General features: G+C 39.3%; 1 protein-coding gene across 1 annotated transcript in view; it reads right to left on the bottom strand.

Annotated features, from left to right (window-relative positions):
• The window catches only part of TPRG1 (tumor protein p63 regulated 1), a 157,165-nt gene that overhangs the window by 95,872 nt on the left and 42,912 nt on the right, over positions 1-18,381 (bottom strand). Inside the window, exon 3 of the mRNA XM_080825066.1 lies at positions 15,936-16,027. Within this exon, the coding sequence (XP_080681192.1) occupies positions 15,936-16,027 (92 nt within the window). The remainder of the gene's footprint in view (positions 1-15,935; positions 16,028-18,381) is intronic.

Raw genomic sequence — 18,381 nt, 5'->3', positions numbered from 1 at the left:
ATGATCCAACAAATATTTATTGAGCCATAATTATGCTCCAGGCTCTACTGGTATAGTGGTGAGCCAAACAAGCCCCTGTTCCTCTCATGCTTACATTCTAGGAAGACAAACAGACAAAAGGAAATGGACACATAAATGTGGAGACCTAGGTAAAAGGGAGATGAGAGTATCTGTGGAAATTATATCTAGGTGAAGTGAAGAGCTAGTGCAAGGGCCCAGAGACAGGCTCCATCACATTTCATAAAACAGCAAGGAAGCCGGCATGACCAAGGTAAAGGGAGCAAGGAGGAGAGAGGAGGGAGATGTAAACAGAAGCCACATCCCATGCTGGAACAACTACAGTTTCTTTGTGATTTATGAATGTTTTTCATATTAAATGGTTGTTATCCTCCACTTTACAGATGGAGAAACCAAGCCCCAATAAAGTGACATGCACCTAGTACTGAGTAACAGAGGCAAGACCAGAATCCAACTCTTTGGACCCCCCTAGCACCCAGGCAATATACATCCCATCTGGCTGCTTCTCCCACTTATTTTTCATACACAGCCAAGCAACTTTGCTCTCCCTGTCACAGTACCATCAGTAAGAGGATATTTTAAAAGCTACTCAGAAGAAAAGACTCTGGGCACACCCCATTCTTCTCTCTTCTCCACAAAACGACTGAATAGCTGTTGAATAGCTCAAGTCCCCCCACAGCACACCAGGGGCTAACAGGAGGCCGACCCCCTGAGGAGCTCTTTCCTCCCCTGAATTGACTTTGGGGGTATTCACTTGATCAGAAGCCAAAAAAGCTGGCAGGAGAACAAGGCCTAATTTTGAGAAGGCGGCGGAGAAGAAAGAACAGTGGGACAAGATACAGCAAATGCTCACTTCTTGCCACCTCCATTGTATTATTCTTTTTAAATGGGAGAGATGTCTATTTACTGCACCGTGTCAGTTCAGCTCTTTGGGTACAGAAGACACAGCCCAGATTGGGCGAGCCCAGAAAGAGGAGATATATAAATACTCTGAGGAATCCCACAGAAATCCAAGAGCAGGAACCATTGCACAGTTGGGCTTTATGAAAGCTGGAAAGCCACAAGGATCAAAAGCTATTCCCTCGGGGGCTGTCTCTATCATGATTTCTGGGTCTCTCCATGCACTGCCTGTTTCCTCTTGATTGCCGTGCTCCCTTGCTTACTACCAGTGTTTGTTCCTCTTTAATTTCACCTTGTCTATGACCTTTGTTTCCTTTATCCTAACTGGACATGAACTTCCAGACCCACTTTCATAGCCACGATAGCTGCTTCTCCCTGTTCAAATGCTCAAGATCTGGAATTCTTTTAGTCCTGAGTTTTCCTTTGAACTGTCTTTTTGGATCACGGGCCAGTTAATGGATCAGCTCCTCTTTGCCCAATCAGCTATGGCCAGGGGCTGAAGTCGCAGAGCAGAAAATAGGAGCGGTCAGTGAAATGCACTTTAGTCTTCATTTTCAGAACTGTTCTAGCTATTCTGATTCCTATGTCTCTATAAAAATTTTAGAAGTGTATTGTTTACAGCTGCAAAAAACCTTGCCGAAATTTTAAAAGGAATCATGTTAAACCTACGGGTCAAACGTTGGAGAATTGATATCTTGACTATACCTCATCTTCAGATCTATGAATATGGTATGTCTCTCACTTATTGAGGTCTTCTTTGATTTCTTTCATCAGCATTTGGTAGCTTTTAGCATGCCAAATCCTATACATATTTTATTAGATTTACACTTATTTTATTAGATTAGATTATTTTATTAGATTTACACTATATTTCTTTCTTTGGATGATTATAAATGTTCTTGTATGTTTAATTTGTTTTCACTTCTTGAATGCTAGCCTATAGAAATACAGCTGATTTCGTATGATCCTGTACCCTGCAACTTCACTAAAGTAATTTATTACTTCTGGGAATTTTGCTGTAGATTTCTTGGGTTTTTCTACAAAGATTTTCATGCCATCTACAATTAAGGACAATTTTTATTTCTTCCTTTCTTATCTGTGTGACTTTTATTTCCTTTTCTTGCCTTATTATGCTGGCTAGAGCTTCCACTACTAAGTTAAATACTGGTAGTTGAGAGTTGACTCTTCTGCCTTCTTCCCAGTCTTAAGGAGAAAGCACTAGTCTTTTCCCACTAGCATGCTGTTAATTACAGGTGTTAACAAATGTTCTTCATCAAATCAAAAAAGTTCCCACTGTATTTTTCTGAGAGCTTTTATCAGAAATGCGTGTGTTTAATTTTGCCAAATGCTTTCTCAGCATCAGTTGATCTGATCATGTAATTTTTCTTCTTTAGCCAGTTAATGTGGTAGATTACACTGATTAATTTTCCAATACTGAACCAGTTTTATATCCCTTGAATAAACCCTACTTGGTCATGATATATAATTATTTTTGTATGTTACTTAATTTCTATTTGCTAACATTTCAATAAGAATTTTTGCATTTATATTCATGACAGATATTGGTTCATAGTTTTATTTTTAACTGTCTTTGTCTGAATTCAGTATCAGGTTAATACTGGCTTCATAGAATGAGCTGGGAATTGTTTCTTCCTCTTCTATTTTCTGAAGAAGATTATGTAAATTGGTGCTCATTCGTCTCTAAACATTTCATAGAATTCTCCAGTGAAACCACCTGGGCTGGGGGATTTCTTTTTTGGGAGCATCTTTAATTATAAATTCAATTTCCTAATTGTTGTAGAGCTATTGAAGTTATCTACTTCATATTGAGTGAGTTGTGGCCATTAGAGTATTTTGAGGAATTGATTCATTTCTTCTAAATTGGCAAATTTATGTTTGTAGAGTTTTTAGCTATAATCGCTTATTATTTCTTGCACTTATTATTTTGTTGTTTACAGGGTCTGTAGGGATATTCCATTTCATTTCTGATATTAATAATCTGTATCCTCTCTTTTTTTTCTTTGTCAGCCTTGTTAAAATTTTCTCAATTTTATTGAACTTTTCAGAAAACCAACGTTTGCTTCATTAATTTTCTCTATTTTTTAAAATTATTATTGACTTCTACTCTTATCCTTATTATTTCCTTCCTTATGTTCCTATTAAGTTTGTTTTCTTATTGTTGTTGTTTTCTAGTTTCTTGATGCAGGAGTTTGGGTTATTGGTTTGAGACTTTTCCTCAGTTGCTTTTAGCATTCTTCCATTAGTGCTACAAATTTCTCTCTCAGGACTGCTTTATCTGAATCTCACACATTTTGATATGTTGTATTTTTATTTGAACTCAGCTTCAATGTACTTTTGATTCCCTTTGAAACTTCCTCTTTGACTCCTGGATTGTTTAGAAATATGTTGTGTTGTTTCTACCGGTTCGGAGATTTTCCTCTTCTCTTCCAGTTATTAATTTCTTGTTTCATTCCATTGTGGTGAAAGAACACATTCTGAATGATTTCAATTATTTTAAATTTGGTGAGGTATGTTTTGTGGCTCAGGATATGTTGGATATTGGGTGCTTAAAAAGAACATTAATTCTTCTTTTTCTGGGTGCAGTGTTCTATAAATGCCTATTGGGTTCTGTTGGTATGATGAATTCTTCTAAATCCTTGCCGACTTTCAGTGTATTTGTCATATTGTTTATTAGGGAATGGCATCGAAGTCTATAACTAGAATCATGGATTTGTCTATTTCTCCTTCCCATGCTATTAGTTTTCATTTCACATATTTTACAGTTCTCTTGTTTGGTGCACGCACATTTGGGGTTGTTCTGTCTTCTTGGTGGATTGACCGTTTTATCATTATACAAGTCTTTCTTTGCCCTGGGTAATTTTCTTTGCTCAGATGTCTACATTTTTATTAATTCAAAAAGCGCAGCATTTCATTTCTTAAACTTTTTTGTTCTTCCTACTAAAGAGACCAATGGAAGAAGAAGTTCCCACTTCTTCACACAGATTACTCTTCTTAGACTCACCCTATGTTCCCTAAAACAGGGCATTTGAGGACAGCCTAGGTACCTCATAGAGTAAACACAATTTACTGTTTGTGAATCAGGCAGCATGTTTATTCATAAGACTCTTTAATAGTTGTTTGTATAACAGCTGTAGAGGCCCAAATGCGTTGATAGCCTCAATATTAAGGTTGAGGTCTTATTTGTTTTCTTTACTGAAACACACATTGGCAGGCCCCAAAATAATCAAGATTAAGTTTAGATTATTGGTAAATCATTTCCAGAAACTATTACCTTTCTAAAAATGTCAAAACCCTGTTTGATATCTTTCAGTAACTCAAGAAAGAAATGCCTATGGTGGTCACGAAGGAAACATAATGGCAGTGGCGTGTTGTAAACTGTAAACTCTTTCTAAAATAATAGTAATGATAATGATGATGCCTCCATTTTATTTCTTTGGTATAAATTTTCCTACCACACTGATTTCAAGATACCAAGCTAAAGTCACTGATCATGAGAGGCCTACAGTTGGCGCTCATGACTGGGAGAGAGCACCACCCATCACTGCAACAAGAGAATAAAGAGGGGCCAGTATAAGGTAATGGGGAGTGATATGATGTTGGCAAACTGGAAATACATAATCAATTTAAAGCATTTGAATGATCCATGGATCTCCAATTTGTGGCTGCAGGAAAAAAATGCAATCCAAACTCCTTAGCCTGGCATTCAAAATTCCCTACTTTCTGCTTCCTTTCTACCTTCCTAGCTTGTTTCTAGCTCTCTTACTCTGGATCACTATAATCCAGATACACTGAACTGTTTGTGGTTCCCGGAGCCTATGTCTGTTATTCTACACATATTCTTTCCCTCTTCCTTGGATGTTCTTCTTCATCATTTATTTTTGGAAATTTCTCTTTCTTCTTTAATCCTGGGTATCCCCTTTACCTAAGTCAACAATACGAATGCAAAGTTCTATGCTCCTGAAAGATCATTTGCAGGACTGTATATCAGCATATATTATATTCTGACTTCATTTTCCTATCCTCCCCTCCAGACTGAGAGCTCCCTGAGCATAAAAATCTTGTCTTGTTACTTTGGTATTTTCATCAAATACTTAGGGTGGAGTCTGGCTTATGGGAGGAGCTTGGTGAATACACAAATGAATGTATGAATGAGTGAATATAAATAATAACAATAATAAAAGCCAGCTCTCAGGTGGTACATACACACATTGTATGTGTTCTACAAACATTGTGAGTGTTCTACATATATTAAGTAATTTAATCTTTAAATTCATAACCTGTTTTCCATCCCCATCTTATAAGTAATATATAATAATATAAATATAAATAATATATAGCATATATGCTATATATACTATATATTATAAATAAATAATAAACAATAATATAAATAATATATTGTTTATATAATTTTATATATTATTATATATTATGTATAATTTATATGTTATTTATATAATAATGAAATAATAGTTTTATTATTTATAAAACTGAGGCCTGGAGGATATAAAAGATTTGTATAATCAAAGTTACATGGCTAGTAAGTGATGGAACTGGGCATTTAGCTGCATCAGACTTTTTCACCTCTTGGCTCTTTCTGACTCCTCCCTAATTGGTAGCAGTCTTGGGAAAACAAACATTTCCAAGTACATCTGTGACTGCAGTAACTAAATGCCCTCACTGTCCTATAATTCAGGTCACTCCGGGACCATTAGCTATCTGGATGCGTCTGCTGCCATGGGGAATTTATAGAGAAAGGCAATGTGTTTAATTAAGTGGTTGTCGACAACACCCACCCAGTATAAATGGTTTCTGGCATCAGAGGTGCTGTTGTTGCTGCCAGAGTCCTGCCACAGGTCATTAACATCTTAATGGATTTGAGGCACTTTCCAGCTTGAGTGCTTTCACGGGAGGATGCAAGGGGTCTCTTGGAGGCCCAGGGAAATGGAGGCACGACTCAATGGATGGACCATGTTAGTGTCAGTGGAGGGCTTCAAACAGGAGATGACTCTATCAGAATTAAATTCAAGTCAAGTTCCTGATGGGTTCTGAGCCCCAACATGCCAGACACCACTGGGAGGTGGGCAGAGATGGGCTTGGACTAATGTGAATCAGAATCGGGCTCTGCCTCAAGGAATGATTTCCTCACAGTATGTAACCTATGCTATGGGGTATAACGTGACCAGAAAGAAGAAAGGGAGCATTCTGAGAGAATTATATGGACAGGCTTGATAGACATATCACCTCTGAAGAGCCAGAAAGTTCTGAACAAACAGAATGGAGGGAATGGCATAGGAAATAAAGTGAGGGAGTACAATCATGACTCTGATGCCAAAGCACTGTGTCAGGAACTTTAGGAAACCAGTGTGCTTTGAGTTTACTTTGAGAATGTGTTCACTTTGAGAATTTGTAAAGGGACATCATAGTACATAGGGCTAGAGCGCCAAATTCATTCCATAACACACAAGGTTTTAAAGATACAGCAGAAGAGTATGTAGGCAATGGGGAGCCACAAGGAAAGCACAAGAGTGACCTGAACAAGAACTTCTTAAATTTTAATGTACAAACGAGTCAACTAGGGAACCTGTGAAAACAGATTCAGGTTCATGTTCCATAGGTCTGGGGTGGGTTCCGAGCATGAGCCCCATTAATAAATCCCTAGGTGGTGTTGATGCTACTCATTCCAAGACCACTCTTTCAGTACAAAGGTCTAAAAGAGAATTCATGTAAAAATAGATGGGGATGGGTGGGAGATACATTTCAGAATGTCAACTCAATTTGCACAGTAAGTTTATTATTCAGGACTTAAAAAAGGAGAAATCCATGATTCCAGAGTTCTTTGGGGTCTTTCTACTTTTCCAAAGTTATCAGTAGCAGTATTTTTCATTAAAAAAGTAGTTCAATACTCCTTACAATTAGACTGGAACAAGATAAAAGATGATGGGCCTTAGCCTATCTGAGGCATCCACCCACCCCTATAGGTATTGGACTTTTTAGCTGATTGGGGAAAACACTAAGTGAGGTCAAATGAACAACAGGAGCAGAGTAAGACCTGGAGAGGAAAACAGGAAAATGTCTCTGAACCTGCTCAGTGAGTCTCTGTCCTCCTCCCTTCAGACAGCAATCAGCAAAGAAACAGCAAAGAGTATTCAGGTAATTTAAACTGTGGTGATCACTGTCTCAGGAGATGAAAATTCACAAAAAGCAGCATGAGCCACATAATGAGAAGACAAGGAGGCTGGGCGAGGGGCACTGTGAAGTTAAGCCCTACTGTGACCTTAATAAGTGGTTGCCCTTAGGCAGGTCATTTAATCTCTGGGTTTCTTCATCCGTAAAATAAAGCCAATAGTTCCTTCTGGCCTCCTCCCATTGGTCTGCTTGAGGATCAAATGGGAGCGCAGCTGAGAAAGTGATCACCTATAGTGCTGCTTTGGGGATCCATTAGTGCCTGGGGCACCCTGTGCCTGGGAAATGCTTCCCAGTAGTCTGTTCTTCAACATCCCTTTCTCTCTCAGGATGGCTCTCTTTTTATTTAAGCTTCCAGGATAGCTCTTTCTTCTGGGAAATCTAAGTTAAGCACCCTTCCATTTACCCCACCCAAGCCCAAGAAACAGAATTCTGATTTTATCCAACCTGTTCCTGCTGGAAGAACGACAGACCACAGCCCAGTAAGGGCCTCAAATGGAATCTGGGCACAACAGCAAAAAGATCATTTTAGCCAAAGTCAGGGCAGCAGAATGCACTAGAGCCCCAACTCTGTTACTCTCTGAGCCTTGATTTCCTCATTTCCAAAGTGGAGGTGATGTTTCCTATCTCAGAGAACTGCTATGAAGATTGGATTAAATGAAGAAGAGCACTTTTTAACTACAATGTGCTATAGAACATGACTTTAAAAAAAAAATCAAAACATAAATGGAGAATGCCTTATATATTTTCATTTCTCTTTCCAACTGTGGAGTCTCACTCTGCCCTACTGGTAAATATCTCTTACTGAGGGCTTCAACGTAAACAAAATAATATCAATCCTTAAATTTTCATAGCCACTGATAGTTTGGAAATTAATCACCCAGTAATAGATGAATGGTCAAGTAACTTTATAAAAGCTACATGGAAAAATATGAGGAAGAGCCCAAGGGAAGTGCCATTTAGAGATCATCTAAGTCATGTGTATTATAACAGTATAATGGCAAGTGCAGGGAAATCACTTATCAGAACATGTGGTACAATTTAAATGTTCAGTAAGTTATTTATTAATATTATTTCTGATCTTTGGCAAAGATGCATGAAGAAAAGCTGGAATAAAAAACACCAAAAATTAATAGTAGTTGTGCTTCTGTCAAGAACATTGAATTTCTAATGGACTAAAGACTATATTAAAACAAGATAAACCCAAAATGGATGAAAAACCTCAATGTGAGGCAGGAATCCATCAATGTCCTAGAGGAGAACACAGGCAGCAACCTCTTCAACATGGCCCACAGCAACTTCTTTCAAGAGACATCTCCATAGGCAAGGGAAACAATAGCAAAAATGAACTTTTGGGACTTTATCAAGATAAAAAGTTTCTGCATAGCAAAGGAAACAGTCAAAAAAAACAAAGAGGCAACCCAGGGAATGGGAGAAGATTTTTGTAAATGACACTACAGACAAAAGGCTGATATCCAAGATCTATAAAGAACTCAAACTCAACACCCAAAAAAACAAATAATCAAGTCAAAAAATGGGCAAAAGACATGAATATTCAGTTCTCAAAAGAAAACATACAAATGGCTAACAGACACATGAAAAAATGTTCATCATCATTAGCCATCAGGGAAATTCAAATCAAAACCACATTGAGATACTACCTTACACTAGTTAGAATGGCAAAAGTTGATAAGACAAGAAACAACAAATGTTGGAGAGGTTGTGGAGAAAGGGGAACCCTCTTACACTGTTGGTGGGAATGCAAGTAGGTGCAGCCACTTTGGAAAACAATGTGGAGGTTCCTCAAAAACTTAAAAATAGAGGTATCCTACAACTCAGCAATTGCACTACTGGGTATTTATCCCAAAGATACAGATGAGTGAAAAGAAGGGCCACATGCACCCCAATGTTCATAGCAGCAATGTCCACAACAGCCAAACTGGAAGGAGCCAAGATGTCCTTCAACAGATGAGTGGATAAAGAAGATATGGTCCATATATATAATGGAATATTACTTAGCCATCAGGAAGGATGAATATGCAACTTTTGCATCAACAGAGATGGGACTGGAGGAGATTATGCTAAGTGAATTAAGTCAAGCAGAGAAAGTCAATTATTATATGGTTTCACCTATTTGTGGAACATAAGGAATAGAATGGAGGACATTAGGAGAAGGAAGGAAAAAACAAAGGCAGGAAAATCAGAGGGGGAGGCAAACCATGAAAGACTATGGACACCGAGAAACAAACTGAGGGTTTTAGAGGGGAGGGGATAGGGGGATGAGTTAGCCCAGTGATGGGTATTAAGGAGGGCATGTATTGCATGGAGCATTGGGTGTTATATGCAAACAATGAATCATGGAACACTACATCAAAAACCAATGATGTACCGTATGGTGAGTAACATAACATAATAAAAAAAAATACCCTAATTAAAAAAACAAATGCCAAAACCTACTTAAGTTTACTTCACTGCACTGATAGTGAGTAGCAGAAGGATTCAAACCCAAGTCTTCTGACTGCAAATCCAAGACTCTTTCTATGACACTAGATGGCCTCCTTGATTTCACTTCTTTTGTATTGTCTGTATGTTCAACATAGATAGAGAATTGGATTTCACATATTTATTATGCCAAAGTGCTAGGATAGAAAACTTGGTGGGTTTAGGGGAAGGCAGACAATAAAACACACTCTATTTTCCACAAAAATGAAGAGTGGGAGTTACTTGACCCCCAGCCACCGGAGGCAAGACTTCTCATTTAAGAATAAGAGGAATGAGAACATCCGCCCCACCACTTCAGACTAATGTGTTAGAGAGAAAGATCCCATCTCCTCCTGCCTCCTTAAGTACCGTATACAAAGACATCTTGAGTACATTCTACCGAAGAGCTACTTCATTGCCATTATAACATAATTTTTGAGACTTACAGAGTGTCAAGATGTTCTCCTTGGTGCTGCCTTAATGGATCACTTCTGAAACGATACACACAATTTCTTCAAAAAGTTATTTCCCAGTAGGGCCAAGAAGGACAGTGAGAGGAGGAGATAAAGTTAAGATAAATACCATCCTGTCTATAGCTATAGAGGCATATAAAGCTCCAGGATGGGCTGGGATGGAGGCCTGGGTCCTAACTGGAGTCTTCTTAGGGTTCTATTCCTAATGGTTTCAGCTAACTGGGAATTAGCTGGAGTTGATGGTTGATGGTTGCATCTCTCCAGTTCTTCATTTGGCATCTCTGTCCACCCTCCTCATATCCTCCACACAAGTGTCTTCGAACTAATTTTTCTAGGTTTACTGAATAATCTACCTGTATACATTTAGAACATCACAAAGCAGCTCCCCCGAATTGGGGTGATAGCCTTTGGAAAATGCCTTTACTGACTTAACGCTATTTAATGCCCTTAGAGACTATAGAAGACAAGACTGTAAGAAACAAATGTGTGAGGATCACTCTCACTTTTGAAAACACTACTTAAGAAGATAGTACCTGGATCCCTATGTAAAGCCATCCATCCACTCAACATCTCCATGCAGATGCTCTATGGACACCTCACACACATTTTTCCCCAAAACTGTATTCAGCGAGTTCTAAAAAAAGCAAATGACAAGACTGTTGGCATAATTAAATGAGATTACATGCACCAAGTTCTTTCTGCAAAGTTTGGGATATGGCATGTTCTCGATAAAGGAGAGTTATCCTTTCCTTCTAAACCAGGGACAGCAGTAGAGTGAACCCATCTGTTTCACAGGCCAAAGACCACCAGCTGCCCTGAACTCTTTCCTCACAGATGGTTAAACACAGAGATCCACAAAGTCCAGCTCTATAGGTTATTAGTTCACCTCTCAATCCCAAACACACCCTTTAGCACATGCTCTATGCTGAACAGAATTCTGTGAAGCATTTCTTCTTTAACGTGTGCCCAACATTACACTTTTGCAGTAGAGAGCACAAGAGGGATGAAATAGAAAAAAGAGGATTTTTTTAATTTCCAGCTCGTACTGGGGGTCAGCAGTGCAGGTGTGAGAGCAGCAATGGCTTGGGCCCTAGCCTCGGGCCCAGAACATGGACCCTCAGCAGCCTTGCAGACCCTGCTTGGCAGTAAGCTTTCCTCAGCTGCCTGTTCAGGGTTCACCCCCTCTTCTGTGAAAAAAGTGACTTTCATGGAACTGGATAATAGTTGTTTTTTTTTTTCCTAAATGCTGGAAAAATATTTCAATATTTTTATATATTATTACAGTATCACAGCCATAGACATGACATACTTTTGAGTTTCATCGGTTTTTTAAAAACATTCTCTGTTGCTTTCTGGAGTTCAGACAGTCCACAGAGCCATACATTGAGCTCTAATCTCTCATATTTGCTGACTTCCATGGTTTACTCGCTGCCACCAGGGCTGATTCCAAGTGACCAATATGGCGGCATGGAAGGTATAGCTGAGAAGAGGTGTGCGGTAACACCCCTTCCTGCATTTCCATGACACAAATACCAGAGGCATGAAGAGCAAATGGAACAGCAAAGTGAAATCAAGAATGTCAGAAAGTAAGGAGGCTTGAGTTCATTATCTTTGCTTTAAATTGAATTTACTCGGTGTGGAATTTTATGTTTTAATAATTAACAATCAACTCTCAACGTTGCTGAAATGGTAACATTCACCGGTCATAAGCCAGGGTGAACCGGTGCAGGCCAGTGGACCGGACTCCACTGATACTGCGCGGTTTCTAATCCATCAGCCAGCCTTCCTGGCCCCCCCACCCCCATGCACTGATCCTTCACATTTCAAAGATGTACACACCCTACTCCGTCAGCCATAATTTCAAATTCAATAAAGCCCTGAAAATGGCGACTGTGATGCAAGCCAGATCTGAACCCTCATGCAGTCATTTACTCTTCTTTTAATGTCATATATTTTCCTGAAAAAATGTTCATATGTTTGATTATGGGGGGCTGTCCCAGACCTCTCCTGGGGACCTCAGATAAAACACATATGCATTATTTTCCCTTTCAAAAATTTGAAAAATTCTCAATCTGATTCACATCTGGTTCCAAAAGTTTTAGATAAGGGATTGTGGGCCTTTAGTGATCCTTATAAAGTAGAAATAGAGTCACACTTTGGTTACCCATCAGTGCCTCCCCATAGCCTACGGGACAGAATCTAAGTTCTTAAACATGATACTCAAGGCCTTTTAGCCCTCATGATCCTGCCCGCATCACCCTCCTGTATCAAACCACTTCTGGGACTCTCACCACTAAAGGTTGAGCTGAGCTCATTAGTCACCCCACATCTACACATCACATCCTTTGGGCAAGAATCAGAACCCAGCTAGTGTAGGAATGCAGTCTGCCTTCTTTGCTTTATCTGTTATATGATCTTCATCTGCCTACTTCCTCCTCCTTCACCTCTAGTTCTCACCTGTCAAATGGCAGTCACAAAACCAGCAAGGCTGTCATGCACATAAAGCAAGTTCATTGACACCAAGTTAGCTTGTCATGTGCCCTATAGTTTAAAGGAGTCTTCACTCTTACATTCTGAAACTGAAAAACTAGTTTGAAAGCAAACATTTTTTAAACTGCTAGATAGTAGCTAGGGTCTTCTCATTTCCATAAAAGGAGCTAACCACTGATGTGCATAAAGCCCAGTCATTTCTACCACACACACAAAAGCCTTACACTTGACAAGAGTCTTGTGTGGTTGGTGCAGTTGGGAAAGCTGATCTATAGAACAGTCTCTGTAACTCATAAGAACTGAATGGATGGGTCTCATCCTATTAGAAAAAAGAGAAAAGGAGGCAAGAGTAGCCCCAGGCTCTCACCTTTCTGGGCCTGAATATTTATAGGTTTGTTTAGGTGTGTTGTTTTGTTCTGTTTTGCTTTGCTGTTGTTATTTTGGGGATTTGGGGTTTTGTTTGATTGTTTTTATTGTTGTGTTTGCTTTCCCTACATTAGTGCACTACAAAGACTCAAGCAGGGAAAGGTCATTCAGAACCTCTAGGCATGCCCTTCCTTTGACAAATGCCTCCTATCTTCTGCTTGAACAGTCACAGTGACTCGGAGCCTATTCATTTAGCCCAGATGCCTGATGATCTTAGTTACAACTGGCAGCTCATTCCATGACAAGAAGGCAGTCTGAACCAACTTTAAGGCTTAACAAGCAAAGAAAAGCAAACAGCAAATTCTTACTATGGTAGAAATGACTTAATTGCATAAGACTGATGAATCAAAGACCTGTACCCCGAAACAAATAATTCATGTTAATAAAAACAATTTTTTTTTTAAAGTAGCTTTTGATGGAGCGTGGGAAGAGGTGTAAAAGGATTTTGGCAGATAGGAAGACCAAAGAGAATACAAAAGAACTACCATTTACAGAGGAGAAATGAGGAGCGCCTGGCTGGCTCAGCTGGTTAAGAATCTGACACTTGGTTTCAGCTCAGGTCATGATCTAGGGGTCTTGGGATTGAGCCCCATCTCAGGCTCCATGCTCAGCATGCAGTCTGCTTTGGATTTTCTCTCCCTCTCCTTCTCCTTCCCCCTCTGTCTCTCCCCTCTGCTTTCTTGCACTCTCTCTCTAAAAATAAATAAATAAAATCCTTAAAAAAAATAATATAGAGGAGAAATGGTTCCAAAGCACAAATGGAAGAAAGTCTGACAGGAAACAACGATTGCTTAAAATTCCACATGAACAAGATACATCCCTCATTACTGTCTATGATATAAAGAAATACCACAAAGCAAAAGAGAAATAGTTGCCAGATAGTCCTTATCAACTCTTTGAACTTCAGAGCTAAGTGTAAAACTTGGGTCTTTGGGGCACGACTGTCCATATTTATCTGAAAACTCCTGGATTTATTAATCATCCTAGTTGATGTTAAATCAAACAGAATTATGGTGCTAAGTCTCAATGCAGATCACATAGTTTCATTTATCTTTGGACAAATGATATATCTAGGCCTTTATAATTACTGAACAAAGACATTTAAACAAACAAACAAACAAACATAAAGCCAAATTTCTATACAAATAAGACAATTCAAACATGTACCATTAAAGAAATTGCTGATTCTATTATTTGAGAATTCAAAATGCCACCCCTGATTTTGAAAGACTGGGTTTGTACATTTTTTTCTAATCAATGAAATGCACTGTAGAAAAAAATAGGTGTCTATTTCTGATTAGACCTTCAGATTTTAAGTAGACATCGGTCCTAATCAAGGTAGACGTTTTATTTGCACAAATCAAATTTTACTTTGCAGATGGAAGGTGGGTATGAGATGTGCATTGGTAAAAGTCAATCAGTAAAAAACCTGAATTATAGATTTTTCTTTTCATTAGAGATATCCCAGAGATGAAGGAGATAGAGATGGAAGGGACAGAAATAAAGGCAGGCAGGGGCAACCAAACAAACAAAAACAAAAGGCCTTTACCAATAGTTAGAACTTGTGAACAGAGAAGAGACACTGACATCTGTTGAAAATCCACTATGGGCTGGGGACTTTGCTAAGAATTTTACCATGCTGTCTCATTTAGCTCTTGTAACAATTCCACAGATGCCTATTATTATCTCCAGTGTATGCATGAAGAAACAAATGCTCAGAAATGGTCAGGTTGGTTTTCCAAACTCATTTTCACTCAATTCTTAGAACCTATTTGAAACAATAATGTAATATGGTGGTCAGTCAGATGGATCCACAGGTGATCTGATTTTACATTCCACTGACTGAGGGAGTTTTGTTGGCCTGAAAGGTTGAACATTCAAGTGTTGCCCGTCCCCCCACTTATCCCCACCTCTCCCCCCCCCAAAAATAGGTTAAAAAAGATGTCCTGCCCAGGGGTGAAAGACCAAATGATCCTCTACTCAAAGTATACAAATTACTGAGCTTTTCTTCTGGACTCTTTGATGCCGGAAACTTTACTGAACCAACTAAGTATCCAAAATGGAGTTCTAACTACAGTCTCCATTTAATATTACGGATTCCATAGGAGAAAAGAGGTGCTTCTTTCTGTTATTATGTAAATTCTATTGTATGAATATATTACTGCTATTCTGTAGCAGAAAAGAGGTTCCTTCTTCTCTTATTATATGAATATATTATTATGTGAATATACGTGAATATATTCCTTTATCATTGTAAAGACCATGCATTCCTAATAGTCTGCTGGTAAAAGTCACAGATTCTAGAATCTCAGGGCAAGACACAAAGATAACCACATTCTTGGTGTCATTTGCAAGTAAAGCCCTTAGAGTTAAGATAAGCCTTAGTATGAATAGAGCACTTATTAAAGGAGTAAGGACTCAAGTGTTAGACTTGGTTTTTATCCTAACTCTGGACTGGTGGCCTGTCTTCTCTATCCTGCATGATTTCCCTGGTTTCATGGCCCAGGTTATTACACAAAAGATAAAACTCAAACTGTATACATTGACCTCATTTATCTTTTTAACCTTCTTTTCCACTGTCCCCAGAGTGTGATGGGTTAGTAACCTGATGTGCTGGAAGAAGAGTATTTATAAGAGACATATTAGAACCAAAGAGGTGGGTGAGGAGGCCCCTGCAATAGTTCTTGAGAGCCATGATGAGGGCCTGTAAGGGAGTCAGAGTGATAGCTGAGTGAAGCGACTAGCCAAGAGTCCAACCTAGTCATGCATCAGCCATAGGGCACCATGAAACTTTACTCTCTAACTGGGGGATATGTCAATCAATGATCTTACCTGACATCCAGAATAAATTCTTCCACATGCCTGTCTCCTATTTTGTTACAGTGGTCCTAAGGAAAATGCCAGATTTCCACTGCCCTTCACTTAGCCATAACTACTCACTCTGTCAAGAGCCAGAAGCCTTGAATTTTCTCTCCAGAAGTGTCGACTATGTGCCCTTTCAAGTCTTCCATGGCAGTCTCAATAGCCCCTGGCTGGATGGAAAAAAGAAAATACCTAATTTAGAGAAAACTGAGCCCTCTTTGTGCTTATGATTAGTGAGTATAACACACAGCCTCCTCCGGAAAGTCGATGGGAAAGATAGCTCTTGCATTTGTCTGTTTGTTCTAGGCACAGCCTGCTGGGGAGCTGAGTCTTGAACTCTGGTATTTACAAAGCTGTTCTCCTTGAGTGGGACCAAAGTGATCCAAGTCCTGTCTCCCATGATCCTACTCATACTTTCTATCAGAAATGAAGACAGCCATTTTCAGAGGGCCAGTTTTCCTCAATAAACATGTTTAACAGAAAGTTCAAAACATTTAGCAATATATACATTTTTAAAATCAAACGTTTCTCTCTTCAAAGAGCACATGGCAATAAAACACCTAAGAGAAATCCTTTTCTAATATTTTGACTATAACTGTAGCTGGCTCTGGGCAATAGGTTTTTTGTCTCATTATCTTGCATTCTTTACCCTTCTCCAAACAGGTGCTCCCACGCATGGGCCTACCTCTAGTTTAAAAGTTGATTAACCCTTTTCCTAATAAGATATTCAGAGACCTCTAGCTCAGTGATCCTTAAACTTTCAGTGCACATCAGAATCAGAAACACAGATGTCTGGGCACTGTTTCCAGCATTTCTGATTTAGTAGGTCTGGAATGGGCCCAAGAATTTACATTTCCAACAAGTTCCCAGGTGGTGCTGTTGGTGTGGGCTATACTATGAGAACTACTGCTCTCTAGACTGTTATCCTCAACCTTGGCTACACATCAAAATCACCAGGGGAGCTTTTAAAATTCCTAATGCCCAAGCTGCACACCAGGGCAATGATATTCAGATTCTCAGTGGATGGGACTCACATATCAGTACACCAGGATTTTTTAAAGTGTCCCAGATGACTCCAATGTGTAGACAAGTTTGAGAACCACTACAGCCCAGGGATTATCTAGCCTGAACAATTTAATTTTATAGGTGTGGAAATGGGGGCCATAGTGGGGAAGTAAGTTGTCAAGTTCATTCAGCTAAGAAGTGGTAGAGACAAGACAAGAAAACAGGCATTTCATTGCCCCGCCTACAAGGCAGTGCTGGCCTTATCCTCATCCCTGAGCTACTGACAAGTAGGTTGTCAGTTCTTGAATATTCTCTGTGTAACAGGACTTTAATACTAACCACCTAATCTTTTCTAAATATTAACATTCTTAATCCCCCCAGCCTGAGACCCTTCTCTCATGAAAGGAAACCAGGACACTAGCCTGGCCTAGGACCCATTCAAATGCCTTTTCCTCTTGGAGGTCGGGAGGTGGTAGATTTGGGTTTGTTCACTTTCTCAGTCTATGACGAAAGGCTTTGAAACATTTTGGTCACAGAATCCATTGGTCAAGAAAAAGACCTTAGAATAGGAGAATCCATATACAAAAAAAAAAAAAAAAAAACAGGAAAAGAATGGCACTGTTTCAGATGAAGTGGTAGGAATGGCACAGAACTTTCCCAACTTAGCTATGCCCCTCCCCCTCCAATTCACTGCACAGAGCCCAAGTCATCCAGGAAATGTCCATTAAACAGAGTCAAGTGACCTGGGCTCCTGTTACAGATCTGTCATAAATCAGTTCTGTGATCTGTAGCTAACGGTTTGAGCTTCCTTAGTCTACATTTCCTTATCTATAAAGACAAATGAGGAGACTGAACCAATGCTTTCCAAGCCAAGCTGATGATGGAAGCCTCCTGGAAGTCTTTAAGAAAATATGATCATAGCCCTGATACTGAGACATTCTGAGTTCCTCATTTTAACACATTTCCTGCTGAATGGAATAGTCAGCCAGCGGACTGAATGATTTCTGACTCCTTTGTCATCCTCAGCTACTGGTTCATGGGTTGTCAGGGAGCTAACATGACAGCCTATGTCTGCTGGAAACTATAAGTCATAAAATCAGTTAGTTCTGGAGGATTAATCAAGTAGGCCTTGAGCCTCCACTGACACAGAAGGTTGTGCCAACATCACTGTTCTAGTGAACCCACTGGCAGGATCAAACTAGGCTGGAGAGAAATCCCTTATGATCCCATGACAATGCTCCCATCTCCCAACCTGAGCTCCCTGGGATACAGCCTGACTGCACCAGACCTACTGCTCAAAATCATCCTTTCTTTGATGACTCATCAGGCTATTTTTCCTGTCTCTCCTCTTATATCCACATAATTTCTTCCTCTAGCTAACATAGCTCGGTAGTGAAACTAATACTTTTCAGAAGAAAAAAAAAAACTGTAAGTGAAATTGGAGAATAATGAAATAATCCTAAAATAAGCATTTTGTTGAATGCTTTTGCACCAGGCACTTTGCCAGAACATGTGAAGA

The sequence above is a fragment of the Martes martes genome (genome assembly GCF_963455335.1).
Source record: "Martes martes genome assembly, chromosome: 1".
Lineage (NCBI taxonomy): Eukaryota > Metazoa > Chordata > Mammalia > Carnivora > Mustelidae > Martes > Martes martes.
This window is presented reverse-complemented; position numbering and strand designations above follow the sequence as displayed.